This window comes from Mixophyes fleayi, chromosome 4 (assembly GCF_038048845.1).
Source record: "Mixophyes fleayi isolate aMixFle1 chromosome 4, aMixFle1.hap1, whole genome shotgun sequence".
In the NCBI taxonomy this organism is placed as follows: domain Eukaryota; kingdom Metazoa; phylum Chordata; class Amphibia; order Anura; family Limnodynastidae; genus Mixophyes; species Mixophyes fleayi.
The window spans coordinates 10488059-10506779 of NC_134405.1; the positions used below are offsets into that span (position 1 = coordinate 10488059).

The 18721-nt window shown below is 46.3% G+C and overlaps 1 protein-coding gene across 1 annotated transcript; it reads left to right on the plus strand.

Moving 5' to 3' along the window:
- The first annotated feature begins 11919 nt into the window (after nucleotides 1-11919).
- ZNHIT1 (zinc finger HIT-type containing 1) lies at nucleotides 11920-16417 on the plus strand. The gene is made up of 5 exons (XM_075204993.1): nucleotides 11920-12024; nucleotides 13882-14049; nucleotides 14433-14512; nucleotides 15784-15953; nucleotides 16290-16417. The coding sequence occupies exons 1-5, from the start codon at nucleotides 11958-11960 to the stop codon at nucleotides 16309-16311; spliced, it is 507 nt and encodes a 168-aa protein (XP_075061094.1). The 5' UTR covers nucleotides 11920-11957; the 3' UTR covers nucleotides 16312-16417.
- Nucleotides 16418-18721: the final 2304 nt, after the last annotated feature.

Here is an 18721-nt window from a genome sequence, read left to right on the forward strand (position 1 = left end):
TGCAGCCCCCCTTCTCTGGAACGACCTCCCTTGTTCCATCTGTCTCTCTCCTACTCTGTGCTCCTTCAAACGTGCACTCAAAACTCACCTCTTCCTCAAAGCCTACCAACCATCTACTTAACCCCCATCTCCTCCATTTAGCTCGTCCTCCCTTCTCTCCTCTTGCCTCAACTGGCTCCTCTTGTGCCTGGTCTGTTTACGCTCCCTTAGGATGTAAGCTCGTATGAGCAGGGCCCCCTCCCCTCCTGTCTCCATACCTGTTCTTCCGCTCTTTACTGCATATGACTAGCCGGAGTTTCTGAAGTATTGGTACTTTTTGTTCAATGTTCTGTATGGTTTCACCCTGTATAGTCTACTGTTAGTACTGTGTGCGGCGCTGCGGATACCTTGTGGCGCCTAACATATAAATGATAATAATAATAATCCAGAAGTATAGATGTTATAATACATTTCACTGTAAAACAGGGCTCTTTAAATACAATTTTGGACACTAGTCTCACACACAGTGGAGATGAAGGGATGACCCTCACACACAGTGGAGATGAAGGGATGACCCTCACACACAGTGGAGATGAAGGGATGACCCTCACACACAGTGGAGATGAAGGGATGACCCTCACACACAGTGGAGATGAAGGGATGAAACTCACACACAGTGGTGATGAAGGGATGACCCTCACACACAGTGGAGATGAAGGGATGACCCTCACACACGATGGAGATGAAGGGATGACCCTCACACACAGTGGAGATGAAGGGATGACCCTCACACACAGTGGAGATGAAGGGATGACCCTCACACACAGTGGAGATGAAGGGATGACCCTCACACACAGTGGAGATGAAAGGATGACCCTCACACACAGTGGAGATGAAGGGATGACCCTCACACACAGTGGAGATGAAGGGATGACCCTCACACACAGTGGAGTTGAAGGGATGACCCTCACACACAGTGGAGATGAAGGGATGACCCTCACACACAGTGGAGATGAAGGGATGACCCTCACACACAGTGGAGATGAAGGGATGACCCTCACACACAGTGGAGATGACGGGATGACTCTCACACACAGTTGAGATGAAGGGATGAATCTCACACACGATGGAGATGAAGGGATGACCCTCACACACAGTGGAGATGACGGGATGACTCTCACACACAGTTGAGATGAAGGGATGAATCTCACACACGATGGAGATGAAGGGATGATCCTCACACACAGTTGAGATGAAGGGATGTCTCGCACACACAGTAGAGATGAAGGGATGACTCTCACACACAGTGGAGATGAAGGGGTGACTCTAACACGTAGTGAGATGAAGGGGTGACTCACACACAGTGGAGATAAAGGAATGATCCTCACACACAGTTGAGATGAAGGGATGTCTCTCACACAGTGGAGATGAAGGGTTGACCCTCACACACAGTGGAGATGAAGGGATGACCCTCACACACGATGGAGATGAAGGGATGACCCTCACACACAGTGGAGATGAAGGGATAACCCTCACACACAGTGGAGATAAAGGGATCACCCTTACACACAGTGGAGATGAAGGGATGACTCTCACACACAGTGGAGATGAAGGGATGACCCTCACACACAGTGGTGATGAAGGGATGACCCTCACACACAGTGGAGATGAAGGGATGACTCTCACACACAGTGGAGATGAAGGGATGAATCTCACACACGATGGAGATGAAGGGATGACCCTCACACACAGTGGAGATGAAGGGATGAAACTCACACACAGTGGTGATGAAGGGATGACCCTCACACACAGTGGAGATGAAGGGATGACCCTCACACACAGTGGAGATGAAGGGATGACTCTCACACACAGTGGAGATGAAGGGATGACCCTCACACACAGTGGAGATGAAGGGATGACCCTCACACACAGTGGAGATGACGGGATGACTCTCACACACAGTTGAGATGAAGGGATGAATCTCACACACGATGGAGATGAAGGGATGATCCTCACACACAGTTGAGATGAAGGGATGTCTCGCACACACAGTAGAGATGAAGGGATGACTCTCACACACAGTGGAGATGAAGGGGTGACTCTAACACGTAGTGAGATGAAGGGGTGACTCACACACAGTGGAGATAAAGGAATGATCCTCACACACAGTTGAGATGAAGGGATGTCTCTCACACAGTGGAGATGAAGGGTTGACCCTCACACACAGTGGAGATGAAGGGATGACCCTCACACACGATGGAGATGAAGGGATGACCCTCACACACAGTGGAGATGAAGGGATAACCCTCACACACAGTGGAGATAAAGGGATCACCCTCACACACAGTGGAGATGAAGGGATGACTCTCACACACAGTGGAGATGAAGGGATGAATCTCACACACGATGGAGATGAAGGGTTGTCTCGCACACACAGTAGAGATGAAGGGATGACTCTCACACACAGTGGAGATGAAGGGGTGACTCTAACACGTAGTGAGATGAAGGGGTGACTCACACACAGTGGAGATAAAGGAATGATCCTCACACACAGTTGAGATGAAGGGATGTCTCTCACACAGTGGAGATGAAGGGTTGACCCTCACACACAGTGGAGATGAAGGGATGACCCTCACACACGATGGAGATGAAGGGATGACCCTCACACACAGTGGAGATGAAGGGATGACCCTCACACACAGTGGTGATGAAGGGATGACTCTCACACACAGTGGAGATGAAGGGATGACCCTCACACACAGTGGTGATGAAGGGATGACCCTCACACACAGTGGAGATGAAGGGATGACCCTCACACACAGTGGAGATGAAGGGATGACTCTCACACACAGTGGAGATGAAGGGATGACTCTCACACACAGTGGAGATGAAGGGATGACCCTCACACACAGTGGAGATGAAGGGATGACCCTCACACACAGTGGTGATGAAGGGATGACTCTCACACACAGTGGAGATGAAGGGATGACCCTCACACACAGTGGTGATGAAGGGATGACCCTCACACACAGTGGAGATGAAGGGATGACCCTCACACACAGTGGAGATGAAGGGATGACTCTCACACACAGTTGAGATGAAGGGATGAATCTCACACACGATGGAGATGAAGGGATGATCCTCACACACAGTTGAGATGAAGGGATGTCTCGCACACACAGTAGAGATGAAGGGATGACTCTCACACACAGTGGAGATGAAGGGGTGACTCTAACACGTAGTGAGATGAAGGGGTGACTCACACACAGTGGAGATAAAGGAATGATCCTCACACACAGTTGAGATGAAGGGATGTCTCTCACACAGTGGAGATGAAGGGTTGACCCTCACACACAGTGGAGATGAAGGGATGACCCTCACACACGATGGAGATGAAGGGATGACCCTCACACACAGTGGAGATGAAGGGATAACCCTCACACACAGTGGAGATAAAGGGATCACCCTCACACACAGTGGAGATGAAGAGATGACTCTCACACACAGTGGAGATGAAGGGATGAATCTCACACACGATGGAGATGAAGGGTTGTCTCGCACACACAGTAGAGATGAAGGGATGACTCTCACACACAGTGGAGATGAAGGGGTGACTCTAACACGTAGTGAGATGAAGGGGTGACTCACACACAGTGGAGATAAAGGAATGATCCTCACACACAGTTGAGATGAAGGGATGTCTCTCACACAGTGGAGATGAAGGGTTGACCCTCACACACAGTGGAGATGAAGGGATGACCCTCACACACGATGGAGATGAAGGGATGACCCTCACACACAGTGGAGATGAAGGGATGACCCTCACACACAGTGGTGATGAAGGGATGACTCTCACACACAGTGGAGATGAAGGGATGACCCTCACACACAGTGGTGATGAAGGGATGACCCTCACACACAGTGGAGATGAAGGGATGACCCTCACACACAGTGGAGATGAAGGGATGACTCTCACACACAGTGGAGATGAAGGGATGACTCTCACACACAGTGGAGATGAAGGGATGACCCTCACACACAGTGGAGATGAAGGGATGACCCTCACACACAGTGGTGATGAAGGGATGACTCTCACACACAGTGGAGATGAAGGGATGACCCTCACACACAGTGGTGATGAAGGGATGACCCTCACACACAGTGGAGATGAAGGGATGACCCTCACACACAGTGGAGATGAAGGGATGACTCTCACACACAGTGGAGATGAAGGGATGACCCTCACACACAGTGGTGATGAAGGGATGACCCTCACACACAGTGGAGATGAAGGGATGACTCTCACACACAGTGGAGATGAAGGGATGAATCTCACACACGATGGAGATGAAGGGATGACCCTCACACACAGTGGAGATGAAGGGATGAAACTCACAGACAGTGGTGATGAAGGGATGACCCTCACACACAGTGGAGATGAAGGGATGACCCTCACACACAGTGGAGATGAAGGGATGACCCTCACACACAGTGGAGATGAAGGGATGACCCTCACACACAGTGGAGATGAAGGGATGACCCTCACACACAGTGGAGATGAAGGGATGACCCTCACACACAGTGGAGATGAAGGGATGACCCTCACACACAGTGGAGATGACGGGATGACTCTCACACACAGTTGAGATGAAGGGATGAATCTCACACACGATGGAGATGAAGGGATGATCCTCACACACAGTTGAGATGAAGGGATGTCTCGCACACACAGTAGAGATGAAGGGATGACCCTCACACACAGTGGAGATGAAGGGATGACCCTCACACACAGTGGAGATGACGGGATGACTCTCACACACAGTTGAGATGAAGGGATGAATCTCACACACGATGGAGATGAAGGGATGATCCTCACACACAGTTGAGATGAAGGGATGTCTCGCACACACAGTAGAGATGAAGGGATGACTCTCACACATAGTGGAGATGAAGGGGTGACTCTAACACGTAGTGAGATGAAGGGGTGACTCACACACAGTGGAGATAAAGGAATGATCCACACACACAGTTGAGATGAAGGGATGTCTCTCACACAGTGGAGATGAAGGGTTGACCCTCACACACAGTGGAGATGAAGGGATGACCCTCACACACGATGGAGATGAAGGGATGACCCTCACACACAGTGGAGATGAAGGGATAACCCTCACACACAGTGGCGATGAAGGGATCACCCTCACACACAGTGGAGATGAAGGGATGACTCTCACACACAGTGGAGATGAAGGGATGAATCTCACACACGATGGAGATGAAGGGATGACCCTCACACACGATGGAGATGAAGGGATGACCCTCACGCACAGTGGAGATAAAGGGATGACCCTCACACACGATGGAGATGAAGGGATGACTCTTACACACAGTGGAGATGAAGGGATAACCCTCACGCACAGTGGAGATGAAGGGATAACCCTCACACACAGTGGAGGTGAAGGGATAGCCCTCACACACAGTGGAGATGAAGGGATGACCCTCACACACGGTGGAGATGAAGGAATGTCCCTCACACATAGTCGAGATGAAGGGATAACCCTCACACACAGTGGAGGTGAAGGGATGACTCTCAGCGGATGGAAACTCCTGCTAGATAGAGCCTTTTTCCAGTGCAGAAACTAGAGAGGGGAGATTTGATTTAGGTGCCAGAGTTTTTTAGATCTCCCACTTTTCACCAGCTCCTTCTCTCTATGCAATAGTTTCGGCATTGCCTGACTTTTGAATAAACCTCTGAAAGTTATATTGTTGCATAGTAAAAGATAAAAGATCTCATATCCCTGCCTGAATTATTGGAGCTGTCTTGGGGCATTTGCTTTGGCCTTGGGACTACCGTTTGTTTATCAGGCGCCACATTGGATTACAACCTGGGGTAAATGTATTAAAGTTCGTCTTTTTCAACTCGCCGGGATTCGGCGAGTTGACAGCTAAAATTTAAAGCGGCGCTGGCTTGTAAAGGCAAGTTTGCCTTTATGCCTTCGGTGCTCCCAAAATATCTGTCAGTCTTGATCAATATCTGGCTTCCAGCCATGTCATGATGGGCATAGGCAAACCAAGGGGAGCAGGGTTTCCTAGTGCCTGGAAATCCCCCTCCAAGCCTGGGGCACTGTATAATTGAGGTGGCTGGACCCTTCCCCACTTCACATGGCTCCGCTTGACAAGGGAGAGCTGCGTGCACCTAACAGTAGTGCACGCAGCATTGCCCATGTATATTATGGGGATAGGAAGAGTTGGAGAGCAGCCAAGCACTGTCTAAAATTATAGCCACGCCCCCATGCATGCTGGTCACGCCCACTGGTGGCGTGGTGTGGAAACCCCCCTCTGCAAATCCTGCGTTTGCCCCTGATGGGAGCGTGACTAGTGCTTCCAAAACGTTTGGCCGCCCCTTACCCCTCACCCCTCTCCACTCACTTCAAAAGACCAATGTATCGCCATGTGCAATAGTGGCAGGTGTGTGTAGCACCCGTTCACTGCCTCCCTGGCATGCAGAGCTGCGTTGAACTGGTCATGCCTCCTAATTCTAATCCACCGTAGGACCAAGGTGTTCACGGGATGGAACAGAGCCCTCAAACCGGGACTGTCCCACTTAGACCAGACAGATGAGACGTATGTAAAGAGCAATTGTATGTCTATTGGCATCAGTCGAGAAATGTGGTCGGACAATGTCTACTACTTGACAACGTGCTCTGCATTCGGCCCGAGCTCAGCAATTAGGACGTACGCTGCCCGATACATACATGTGGCCAAACCGGTGCGTGGGAGAATTAGACATATCTGTCACTCCCTTTACATTGCTGGGAAAGATTTCTGTAACATCTGGTACATCCTCGTTATACAAGCTGTTTGGCTCTAGGTCATCCCTTCTTTGTTTGGATGCAGAGCTTTATAGAGTGTGTGTGTGTGTATATGTGTGTGTGTGTGTGTGTGGTCTCCCCCGCATAATGTAAACCACACAAAGATGTTTAGTGTGTGTGTACTGCGCTTTTTTTGTGCAATTCTCCAATTCAATAAATATTACATTATAAAAGCTCAGAGATTAGGAATAGATAGCGACCATAGCATCCATCTTGCTGAATATCATGATTTTTATTATGCAATTGGTCATTAATGGAAAATAGGGACACCCCAAGGGTATGCAATTCCAGGAATAAATTTTGGGACCCCGCCATAGGTAATGAGTTACCGTTGGCTGCGATAGACAGTAAATAAGGTTATATAGCTGCTAGGAGAGGGAATGCTCTGGGATTCACAGGTCTATATACCCGGCCCCTCATCTCTCTATGGGATCCTGTGCGTCAGTGGAAGCCAGAACTCCCAGCTACACATATTATTAGCTGAACTCTCCTTCTATTAAACTGAGCACAGCTACAGTGTGTGGGGTTTATTGCATTCCTCTATTCCTGGGACAGAATTGTTACTCCTTCCTGTCTATCTGTAGCCCACACTCTGGTGTCAGGGGGTCCCGGATCCCCTCCTCTTTTCCTATTGTAGCAGTTATGTGCTGTTTGCTCATTGCACACAAATACTTTCTCCTGCACACACTGTGGAACTATAGACCCCACCAGAGAACAAGCAGGGGGGCTGCTGTAACCAGATCAGGAATTTCTACAGCCAGACTCTTAACCGGTTTTGTGCCACGGACCCTGCTTGGCGTCCTGGTGCAGCCCATGGACCACTTCTCAGAATAATGGTTTTAAATGCATAATATAAAATACACAGAATCACAGAAGAAAACAATTATATTCCAAGAGTTTCCAGAGTATTAAAAAACAAATATGTGGTATAGTGAGATGTTTCTTATTAAGGCACTAAATAACAAGACAACACTATTAAAATATAGGCAAGTTAAATGAAATTACATTTTTTGAAATACAAATCGGCGTTGCTTAGCTTAATTATTTACATTAAACTGTGAGGTGGTCTTTGGCGTGTCGTAAGTGAAGGTTAGTCATACTTGCCAACTTTTGGCACAGTGGGGGACGGCAACGCAGATTGTGTCATTAAGTCCAGCTCCGTCTGGGATCCGGGAGAGTGCCTGGCCATCTGGGATGGACTCCCCGAAATTCGGGGAGAGTAGGCAACTAAAAGGATAGCGAATGTAATTATATAATGTCATTTTTTTTCCATCCACGTTCACAGACCCCCTGAAATTTATTACCTGACCCCTGTTCTAGAGAGACACAATGGGCTAGATTTACTAAACTGCGGGTTTGGAAAAGTGGAGATGTTGCCTATAGCAACCAACCAGATCCTAGCTTTCATTTATTTAGTGCATTCTACAAAATGACAGCTAGAATCTGATTGGTTGCTATAGGCAACATCTTCACTTTTTCAAACTCGCAGTTTAGTAAATATATCCCAAAGAGTGTTGCTTATTAACAGTGGAATGAACTGAGGGTTTCACATGAGCCAAATACTAATGCTTAAATACTTAAGCGGTCAGATATGTCCAAATGATGTCACCATCACAGATCAGCAAAAAAAAGTAGGGAGCAGCGAACCCATGAGACGGCGTGGTCTCCACGATTATGTGACTGGGGAAAGAAAGCTACTAGTTACGGTTGCTGAAAATGAGCAGTAAAATAATCACTGGGCCTATAACATTCAGGGGCAAACGCAGTATTTGTAGAGGGGGGTTTCCACACCACGCCACCAGTGGGCGTGACCAGCATGCATGGGGGTGTGGCTATAATTTAAGACAGTGCTTGGCTGCTCTCCAACTCTCCCCATAATATACATGGGCAATGCTGCATGCACTACTGTTAGGAGCACGCAGCTCTCTCTTTTCAAGCAGAGCCGTGTGAAGTGGGGGCAGGGTTCAGCCACCTCAATTATACAGTGCCCCAGGCTTGGAGGGGGGTTTCCAGGCACTAGGAACCCCCCCCCCCCCTCAGTTTGCCTATATTCATGGTTAATAGAATTAGCAATTCATTAAACAGTACATGGAAGATAAATGGGTTTGATGCAGAGTTTTTCACAAAATATGGAGTAAATTGCTCTTAAAAAAATAGCACAGATGCATCCGCCTTTTTTCCATCTGACATAAGTCATCATTAGATAATATTTGCACTTCCCCTATATCAGGTGCAAACATTACCTCCTAACAGGTGTATATGAGTATTTCTGCAAGTGCGTAAACGCGCCTTGAACTGCGTTTGCGCGCCCCTCACCCCCCACACTTCATCTGTCTAAGTACAGACGGGCGCAAGTGCCAGAGACTGTGTAAGTCTGCAAAGGTGCATATGTCTGCGATCACTTTCTGGCCGCGCGCAGAGCGATTTCAATCATTTGATCATTTTCATTATTTATTTTTCTTTCCTTTAAAAAAAAATCACATATTTTCATATTGAATAATTCAATATTATTATTTTTTATTTAAAAATAAATAAAATAAGTTTGGCTAAATGAATGCCTTCGCCATGTGGGTGATGTCATACGTACATCCATCTAATGAGTGTGATTATAATACAGGTTTCAATTCTCCAGGGAAAACAAACGAGGCCAGCTCAGGAATAGTAGACGGCTCGCGGCAAATCGACGTATTTCTCCAGCACAACACATCTGGCTATGGAACACCCCGTAGCCTTGTATGACATGGAAATAATGAGACAAATGGGCTTGGGCACCAGTAACATAATCGTTATGTGCGATGGCTAACACCCTAGGGTGTGACTACCCAATCTGCTGCTTCAGATGGCAACGAAAATAACACCCTGATCCCTTATACGCACTACCATCTACGTCTGAGCTGTGTGCACTTTAAAAGTCAAGTATAATAGATTGTAAGCTTGTGAGCAAAGCCTTCTAACCTCTCTGTCTATAATACCCAGTATTGTCTGTTACTGTGTTTGTCCCCAACTGTAAAGCGTTACAGAATTTGCTGGCGTAATATAAATAAATGTTGATGATGATGATAATGATGATAATATTGTTATTTCTAAATTACTGCCCCCAAAACTTTCAGCCTGATTATAGACAACATATAACATAACAACAAGCTGGTCTAATAGACAAGTCTTCTAATTTCCTCTTATTAGGAAACACCTCTCCTGGGTGGTAGTGAGCAGTTATCCGTATATACTGATTATAAAAGCGTTAACACCAGTAAACCAGACAGAAGACAAGGGGGGGGGGGGGGGGGGGCTTCGGTGGGACTGAGAGTGTGCCTCAATATTGTAAATATCTTTAATGAGTGTAATCAGCGTGGGGGCTGTTGTTGCTTGGTTTGAATAGGAACGTTAATCTGTGTGGTGGTTTTTGGCAGGGGGACACACATGTAATAATTGAAGGAAATGGTAAATTTCAGTTAAAGGTTAATGAATCTAATGCGGTACTTTTCCTCCCGTCCAAGTTAATGGACCTCCTGAAATCTATCTACGGACCCCTTGGGGATCCCTGGACCCCAGCTTGATAACCCCTGTCGTAAAGAGACATAAAATAAAATAAAATAAGATGTTTATTGGAATGGACCAACACCAACATATAATACACTACACCTATAATTCAGTCACTTGTTGGGTCCGGTCCATTGATCCAAATACTAGGGTTGGTCTCCAGGGCGAATGCTTCCCCACATTTTTGAAGTGTCCCATTCCCCATCTTATCTGCGGTGGTAACAAAGTCGCCAACTTTCTCCGGTTCCTCATGGACAGTCCCAGCTTTTAAAAATTTGCCCCAAGAAATGTCCCTACTTTTCAGAATTCACAAAGGACACAATGAAGTCCCTATTTTTTCTGTAAGCTTCAGAAGTTTCTCATTTATTAACGAAGAGTCTGATACTAAACATGAGGCGATTGTGGCTGTAGTGCTGGGGGGTCTGTATCACGCGTGACGTACGCTGGCTCAGTGGGTAAGTGCCCCCTGTAACTGTTGTATAATGCTGATGAGTGTTTACACAGCTGAGGAAACAAATGGTGCTTGATCTTATGAAACTGTGTTACACAAGATACTTCCTGCACAATCTCTTCCTCTAAGTGGATGTAATTACTGCAGATGCTGCCAAACCGCTCACCAGAGAGATACTGTATAAAGCAACACTAAGTGTGCAGTATATAGAGTATTGTGACATTGTGTAATTGTACATAATCATCACAGATACCGAGAATTACAAGAGAACTGCGCAACTATCCGGAACAGTTACCAGGAATTACAGCCAACATTCAGAACCAGAGAAGTGGCACTGTGCATTTATCCTACAGACAGGATAAAAACAGATATCGAGATTTAACGACCACAAACTATAAGGCACACTATCCCAGACAAATCTGTATAACCTGTCTTTGGAGATGTTTGTGTATTATTGTGCAGTGATCAGACCTACGTCAGTGGCTTCAGCAGGGACGAGGATAAAATATGAAATATTGAGTAGAACTCCCAATATAATTGAAGTGAACAGTCCCTTTTTTTTTTTTTTTTTTTTAGAAATAAACATTTTCCATAATGCATTTTATACATTTCAAGGACTTTAAAATACAAATAAATAGGATGTTTTATGTTAGTTTTATGACATTTATCCTCATCAATATATTGGTGTTTAAACCTCTTCATAAACAGATATAGCAACAGGATCATACTCTGCTATTATCTTATAGCATACATAGAGATGGGGACACATGTTGCTTTCCAGCTGTTGTGGAACTGCAAGTCCCAGCATTCACTGTCAGCTTGTAGATCAAAATATGAATGAAAGCAACTGTCCTGCCCTTCCTCCCTGCACTGATCCCATCTTACATGGCAGAGTGATGTGCAGTATATATATATATATATATATACTATTTGCAGATTTTCCTCTCTCATAAAACCAGCTGCAGTGATAAAGTTTCCTGCGCTGCCGCTGCTGCCCTCTAGCGGCCATACAGCATAGCAGCAGGCGTGTCTGTAATCCCACTGGTTGGCGGAAGTCTGTCCCTGCCGCCAACCAGCAGCTCTACGCATGCGTGGATCTCACTTAGAGCCGCCAGCGCATGCGCAGCAGCCCCCAGCCCCGGGAGCTCGGAGGAACCGGCATGCTGGAGAGTAAGAAGCCGTCAGGTGAGCCCGGTACCGGCTGTAGTGTGACCTGTGGTATCGCCAGGCTGGGGCTTGTAGTGCTCCCTAGCTCAGTAATCTGGTATATAGTGCCCCCTAGCTGTGATACATTACCCCCTATGTATTATATAACCCCCAGGGTGCCTGAGTCTCACCCCAGTGCTATATATCTATATATATATCTATATATCCAGCACAGGACACTAGTGATCTTCTTAATGCAAAACAAATCACCAATGTATAAAGGTCACTATGTGCTCCCCACTGTACATTATATTATTATTATTAGCATTCATTAACATAACACAAGTATACTGTGCCCCTGGTTTACAAATGGGGATACACACAGTAATACAACTATACTGGGTAGTAGAGACAAAGTGATAAGAGGGCGCTGCTCACCACCTATAGGACAGAGGGGGGTGTGATACATGAGGGTAAGTGCTTCAAATTGTATATTAGTGCAGCTGAATTGTAATGTCAGAATGTGATAACAGGGTAATTATTGCTGGGTGACTGGGTGATGATATCCCGTCATACAGCAACGCTGGGCAGGGGGCTGTTTGTGTATAGAAGGTGACTTACAAGCTGATTTATTATCAGGTGAAATGTTACCTTTACTGCTACTGGGCAGCTGAGTATCGCTGATTCGTTACTTGAGATGTCGTCATCATCATCATTTATTTATATAGCGCCACTAATTCCGTAGTGCTGTACAGAGAACTCACTCACATCAGTCCCTGCCTCATTGGGGCTTACAGTTTAAATGACCCAACACAGACACACACACACACACACGGGGTCAATTTGATATCAGCCAATTAACCTACCAGTATGTTTTTGGAGTGTGGGAGGAAACCCATGCAAACACGGGGATAACATACAAACCCCACACAGATAAGGCCATGGTTGGGAATCGAACTCATGACCCCAGTGCTATGAGACAGAAGTGCTAACCACTGAGCCACCGTGCTGTACGAGATATAACTGCTATAAGTAATCAACCACATGGCTGATAAGGCATCGGATTGATAAATAGGAACCTATATGTGAATCTGAGTGAACTGTGCAGAGGGCTGGTGATCTGGTAGATGTTTGTTCAGGAGTTACCTGAAGAGATGACGCGGCAGGGACTCTGTAGAGAGTTTGGGGTCTGGGGAAAGTGTTGCTGTATGAGGGAGGGAATTCCACAGGGTGGGTGCAGCCGGAGAGAAGTCCTGTAACCGGGAATGGGAGCAGGTATTGAGTGGATGCTGTACGTTTGTGCATACATATTGTGTGTTAGTAGAAGTATTTTATATTGAGTTCAGTAGTAAATATACAACCCATGCAGAGATTGACAGAGGGGCTCAGCAAGGAAAATCAGTCAGGCCTCTGCGTGCAAAGCAGATTGTAAGGGTGAGAGTTTGGTTTGGTGAAGACCAGTAAGGAGGATATAGTCATAGGAGCAATAGTCAATGTGGGAGATGATGAGTGCATGAATTAGTGTTTCTGCAGTGTCTTGTGCGAGAGATGTGCGTATTCTGGAGATGTTTCTTAGTTGTATTTAACAGGATATGGAGACAGACTGGATGTGGGGAGCAGAGGACTGTGCAGGGATGACCTCGCCCTTTCATGACTCATTCACCGTACCCATTGTTTGCAGAAGAGCCATCCAGCACCTGGGCTTCTCCTGCCATCACTGCATTAGCAGCGCAAGGGGAGGAGTTACAAGGGTGGGAGGAGGCTGCTCCTCGGTGGCTCTGCAGTAGTGCTTGAGGATAATTTAGTACGTGCGGTGTGTACATTAGTCTGTGAACGTTAGGGCAAGCGAGTCTGTGCGTGTCCGTCTGTGCTCATCCGTGATGTTATGTCTTTCAGTCCGTTCTAATGACCCGTCCCAGCGGCGGGTGCTGGACTCTGCCACCCGCCAGCGGCGTCTGAACCGGCAGCTGGATGCTTTGGAGAAGGACAACTTTCAGGACGACCCCCACGCCAACCTCCCACAGCTCAAACGCCTCCCCCAGTTTGATGACGATACAGAGACCGGTGCGTATGTCATTGTACCTGGGGGCTGTGCTTTCTGATTCCTGTCTGTATATACTCATTAGTCATTGAGATGCCGGCGTCACCTCTTTATGCTCCTCACTGGCACAACAAAGAGTTGTGATTGGATGAAATCGGTGTGATTGAGTGTCTGCTAGGTCTCCTAGTATCCAGGATTTTCACACCTTGGAGCTTATTTAATTGTCTTCCCCTTTTTATTATTTTTAAAAATGTAGCTCATCTCTGCTCTAAATAAGGAACGTCTGTCGTTATTGGTGTAAGACGTATTGTATCAGGCCAGCTTCTACATTAGGGTCATGCTGCCCTCGTGTGGTAAGACGTGAGAATGACGTTTCTTTATTTCCTGTAATGTAATTGATCTGCAGGAAAGAAAAAGAAGAAAACTCGCGGAGATCACTTCAAGCAACGATTCCGCAAGAATTTCCAGGCGCTGCTAGAAGAACAGGTGCGTGTCACTGTGTCACCTGGAAGGCTGGTTACTTCTGTATGAAGTCCAGGCTTTGGGATCACTAGAGAAGGTCATCTGTATAAAGTGTCCTCAGTTTTCTAATCGGCTTCAACAAAATGGCTGCTGTAAAGGGGACATAAGTATCAAGCCCTGTTCCTATGACTAGGAAGGGGTAAGCGGAGACAGGGGTGTATAAATTACCTCCTTTGCTGTACCATCTCCAGTAGAACAGTTTTCATAAATTTCCTCCTGTGTTGTGAGCAGAGTAATGTCTGGCCGAGAAAACTGGATAGATCAAGAAAGAAATGAAGGAGAGAAGCTGTGAGCATTGTTCAAATGCAGTGTTTCAACACATGTGAAGTAACTTAAATTTGCCCCACTTTGGTATAAAGGAGATATGTCCTAACATGGCCACCATAGTAAGATATGTTCTTTGACTACCCTTTCCAACTGTTAATACATAGCTCCCTTCTGACGGTGTCTGTGTCACCCTGCAGGGGGAGGGACAGGCTCATAGCTCCCTTCTATCTGTGTCACCCTGCAGGGGGATGGACAGGCTCATAGCTCCCTTCTGTCTGTGTCACCCTGCAGGAGGAGGGGCAGACTCATAGCTCCCTTCTGTCTGTGTCACCCTGCAGGAGGAGGGACAGACTCATAGCTCCCTTCTGTCTGTGTCACCCTGCAGGGGGAGGGACAGACTCATAGCTCCCTTCTGTCTGTGTCACCCTGCAGGAGGAGGGACAGGCTCATAGCTTCCTTCTGTCTGTGTCACCCTGCAGAAGGAGGGACAGGCTCATAGCTCCCTTGTATCTGTCTGTGTCACCCTGCAGGAGGAGGGACAGGCTCATAGCTCCCTTCTCTCCGTGTCACCCTGCAGGGGGATGGACAGGCTCATAGCTCCCTTCTCTCCGTGTCACCCTGCAGGGGGAGGGACAGGCTCATAGCTCCCTTCTGTCTGTGTCACCCTGCAGGAGGAGGGACAGGCTCATAGCTCCCTTATATCTGTCTGTGTCACCCTGCAGAAGGAGGGACAGGCTCATAGCTCCCTTATATCTGTCTGTGTCACCCTGCAGAAGGAGGGACAGGCTCATAGCTCCCTTCTGTCTGTGTCACCCTGCAGGAGGAGGGACAGGCTCATAGCTCCCTTATATCTGTCTGTGTCACCCAGCAGGAGGAGGGACAGGCTCATAGCTCCCTTCTCTCCGTGTCACCCTGCAGGGGGAGGGATATTTACTTTTAAGATCTGATTTCCTTCATTCTAATTTCAGAATCTGAGCACCAGTGAGGGACCTAATTATCTGACGGCCTGTGCACCTGCCTCAAACTTCCCCCAACGTCACTTCTGTTCTGTGTGTGGATTGCCCTCCAACTATTGCTGTGTGTCTTGTGGATCTCGGTATTGCTGTGTGAAATGTTTGGGCACCCACCAGGAGACCAGGTAACTCTACCCCGTGGTCTATCCCAGAGGTGCAGTGGGAAATTGTAGTCATTGCTGAGAGTGGGGATAGAAGAGAGGGGGTGTGGCCGTTCCTCATAGTGGGTGTGGTCATGTCACATAGGGAGTGAGCCATGCCCCTCCCCTCTAACACATTTCTTGGCTCCACCAGAAAATGGGCGTGCCGGCCTCATGCGGGCCATGGGTTATATATGAGTATTTATAAGATGGATAATATTTCTGTGTATATCTATTGTTATATCTGTCCCCCTAATATGTTCTCTGTCTTTATCTGTGTGACCCCAATAACGCTTGTGACTTGTGTTTGCTTTGTTCCAGGTGCCTGAAGTGGACGGTCTGAGACATTTCCCTGCTGGGTGTAATATGTGTAAATACGTCTTTTTGAGATAACTTGATGAACACTTTTTTTTACTTGTGCTGAAAAATAAAGCAGACTTATAATATAACTGTGTCATAGACTGGTCAGAGGAGCTGTTGGTGGCTTTTCACATTAAGTGTATTGGAATCCCCCAGTGCAGCTGATTTGATATTTTTTTTGAGAAGGGGGATTTTCATTGGCTTAAGCATCTATAATTACCTATTTTTAGGAGCATGTTCAATTAGGATTTGCGGAAGCGATAACGTGCGGCCGCACGGGTCCCGTTACCGCAACATCGTGGATTTCTGTGCCCATGAAATCCGCAATGTTGCGGTACCGTAATGGCACTTTACAAGCGCAGCCGCAAATCTTAATTGAATACTGGCTAACAGATTAACTCACTCATTCTTGTCTGTGAAACACATTGCATGATGGTCAGTTAAAAGCCAACATGGTGCCTGTAGTTCTTTTGAAATGCTTTATAACATTTATAAACCAGATTGCAGCCAATCAGAGCATTAGAATATTCGTAGGATTCTATCAACCTGTAGCCAATCAGAGCATTGAAATGCTCACAGGGTTTTATACAAACCTGTAGCCAATCAGAGAGTTAGAACATTCATATAACCCACATATTTAACCCACTGAGTGCAGAAGGACATGTTGCATAGTATTGCCCAGCACTGATACGGGTTAATCACTGAATTTCAGCGGCACTGGTCTCTCAGCACGGTAACTGCAATGTCTGACTCTAATTAACCTTTCCTGGTTTTTGCTGGATTCTTGGGAACTGGGTTGAACACCGCACTTAAAACTGGAACAAAATGTGCATACTTTGTCTGTGAAGTCAGCAGTGTCTGGACACTTGCTCTGGAGGTATCACTGCTGCCATATGTACTGGGTAGATCTTGGAGACGGGCCAGCGATGGAAGAGGCAGCTGAGGGCTCAGCAGGCTGCCAGTCCTATAAACACACTCCACATTCCAGGCATAACCTCTTCAGCATCAGAGCCCCCTCTGCAGGCGAAAACAAGAACAGCAGAGCTGTCTGTTAAAAACGAACATTAATTAAGCAGCCAATAACTCCTCCACATGAGCCATGTGCTAACAAAACACACAGGTTTACCATCTACCGCTACAAAAACTTTAAATGTTCCTGCTCAGGGAAGGTTGACGGTGTTACCTGGTCAAGAATTGAAATTAAATCACAACTTAATTTAATCAGAGATACTGTAAATTGAGCATTTCCCTGCATAAATGTAGCATTATAAAAAAACAAAATTACCTGACATGTGAATTGTTTAAGAACACAAAGACAGAATGTTATCAAATGTGATTTAATATGAGAAAAAGCATGTTTCCTTCAGGATGTGGCTGAAAGAGTGCTCAATGTCGGGAAGTAAGAGTGGCCGAGGCCACTTTTCGTCAAGTGACCTTTTATAATATACAGTATTTAGAGATAACTTTGGGTTAGGAGCAAATCCATGTCTTCTGGCGATGTGACCCAAATAACTCGTTTGGTCTTTAAACAGATGGCATATGCGAGTCTCGGGGGGGGTATATTTACTAAGTGGTGGTTCTGACGAACTGCTGCTTCTCTGCTTTTTTTTTTTTTTTAAATGCCAGTTTTATTAAAGACGAAACCCGATGGACTTTGTATTTATTAAAATTGCCTTTGGAAAAATAGCAGCAAAGTGCAGAGAAACGTCAGTTCGTCAGAACCGCCGCTTATTAAATATACCCCTTAATGTTTAAACCATAACAAGCCACTTTCCTAATACTTCATTCAAGTACTGGAGGTGTTTAACAAAGGCTTTGGAGAATACAATCACAACATCTAGGTTCAACAACTGTATTTCAACGTTCCTGGGTGTAAATGTATCGAGCTGCGAGTTTCCGGTGGGTTTGAAAAGTGGAGATGTTGCTTATAGCAACCAATCGGATTCTAGCTGCCATTTTGTAGATTGTACTAAATAAAGGATAACTAGAATCTGATTGGTTGCTATAGGCAACATCTTCACTTTTCAAACCCACCAGAAACTGGCAGCTTGGTAAATATACCCCCTGGAGTCCAAACATGACTGAAAAGTTGCAGGCACGTTGTAAATGCCGACCAGGGACATAAAAGATGACTTCTCTTGATCGTTTTCATAAATGCGTAGCGCCAGACTTTAAAAGACCCACACAGTTTGCTTGCTCTGATTGTCTTAGCCTAACTGGAATTTATAATCTCAGCACCACAAGGAAAAGGACTAGATTATTTAAAACCAGGGGGTATATTTACTAAACTGCGTGTTTGAAAAAGTGGAGATGTTGCCTATAGCAACCTGATTCTAGCTGTCATTTTGTGGATTGTACTAAATAAATGACAGCTAGAATCTGATTGGTTGCTA

Bases quoted from the DNA above. Each gene is read 5' to 3' on its own strand.
- ZNHIT1 (XM_075204993.1), top strand. From the start codon at position 11,958: ATGCGCAGCAGCCCCCAGCCCCGGGAGCTCGGAGGAACCGGCATGCTG. The intron at 14,513-15,783 runs GTGCGTGTCACT...TTCTAATTTCAG, and splicing joins AGGCGCTGCTAGAAGAACAG to AATCTGAGCACCAGTGAGGG. The intron at 15,954-16,289 runs GTAACTCTACCC...GCTTTGTTCCAG, and splicing joins GGCACCCACCAGGAGACCAG to GTGCCTGAAGTGGACGGTCT.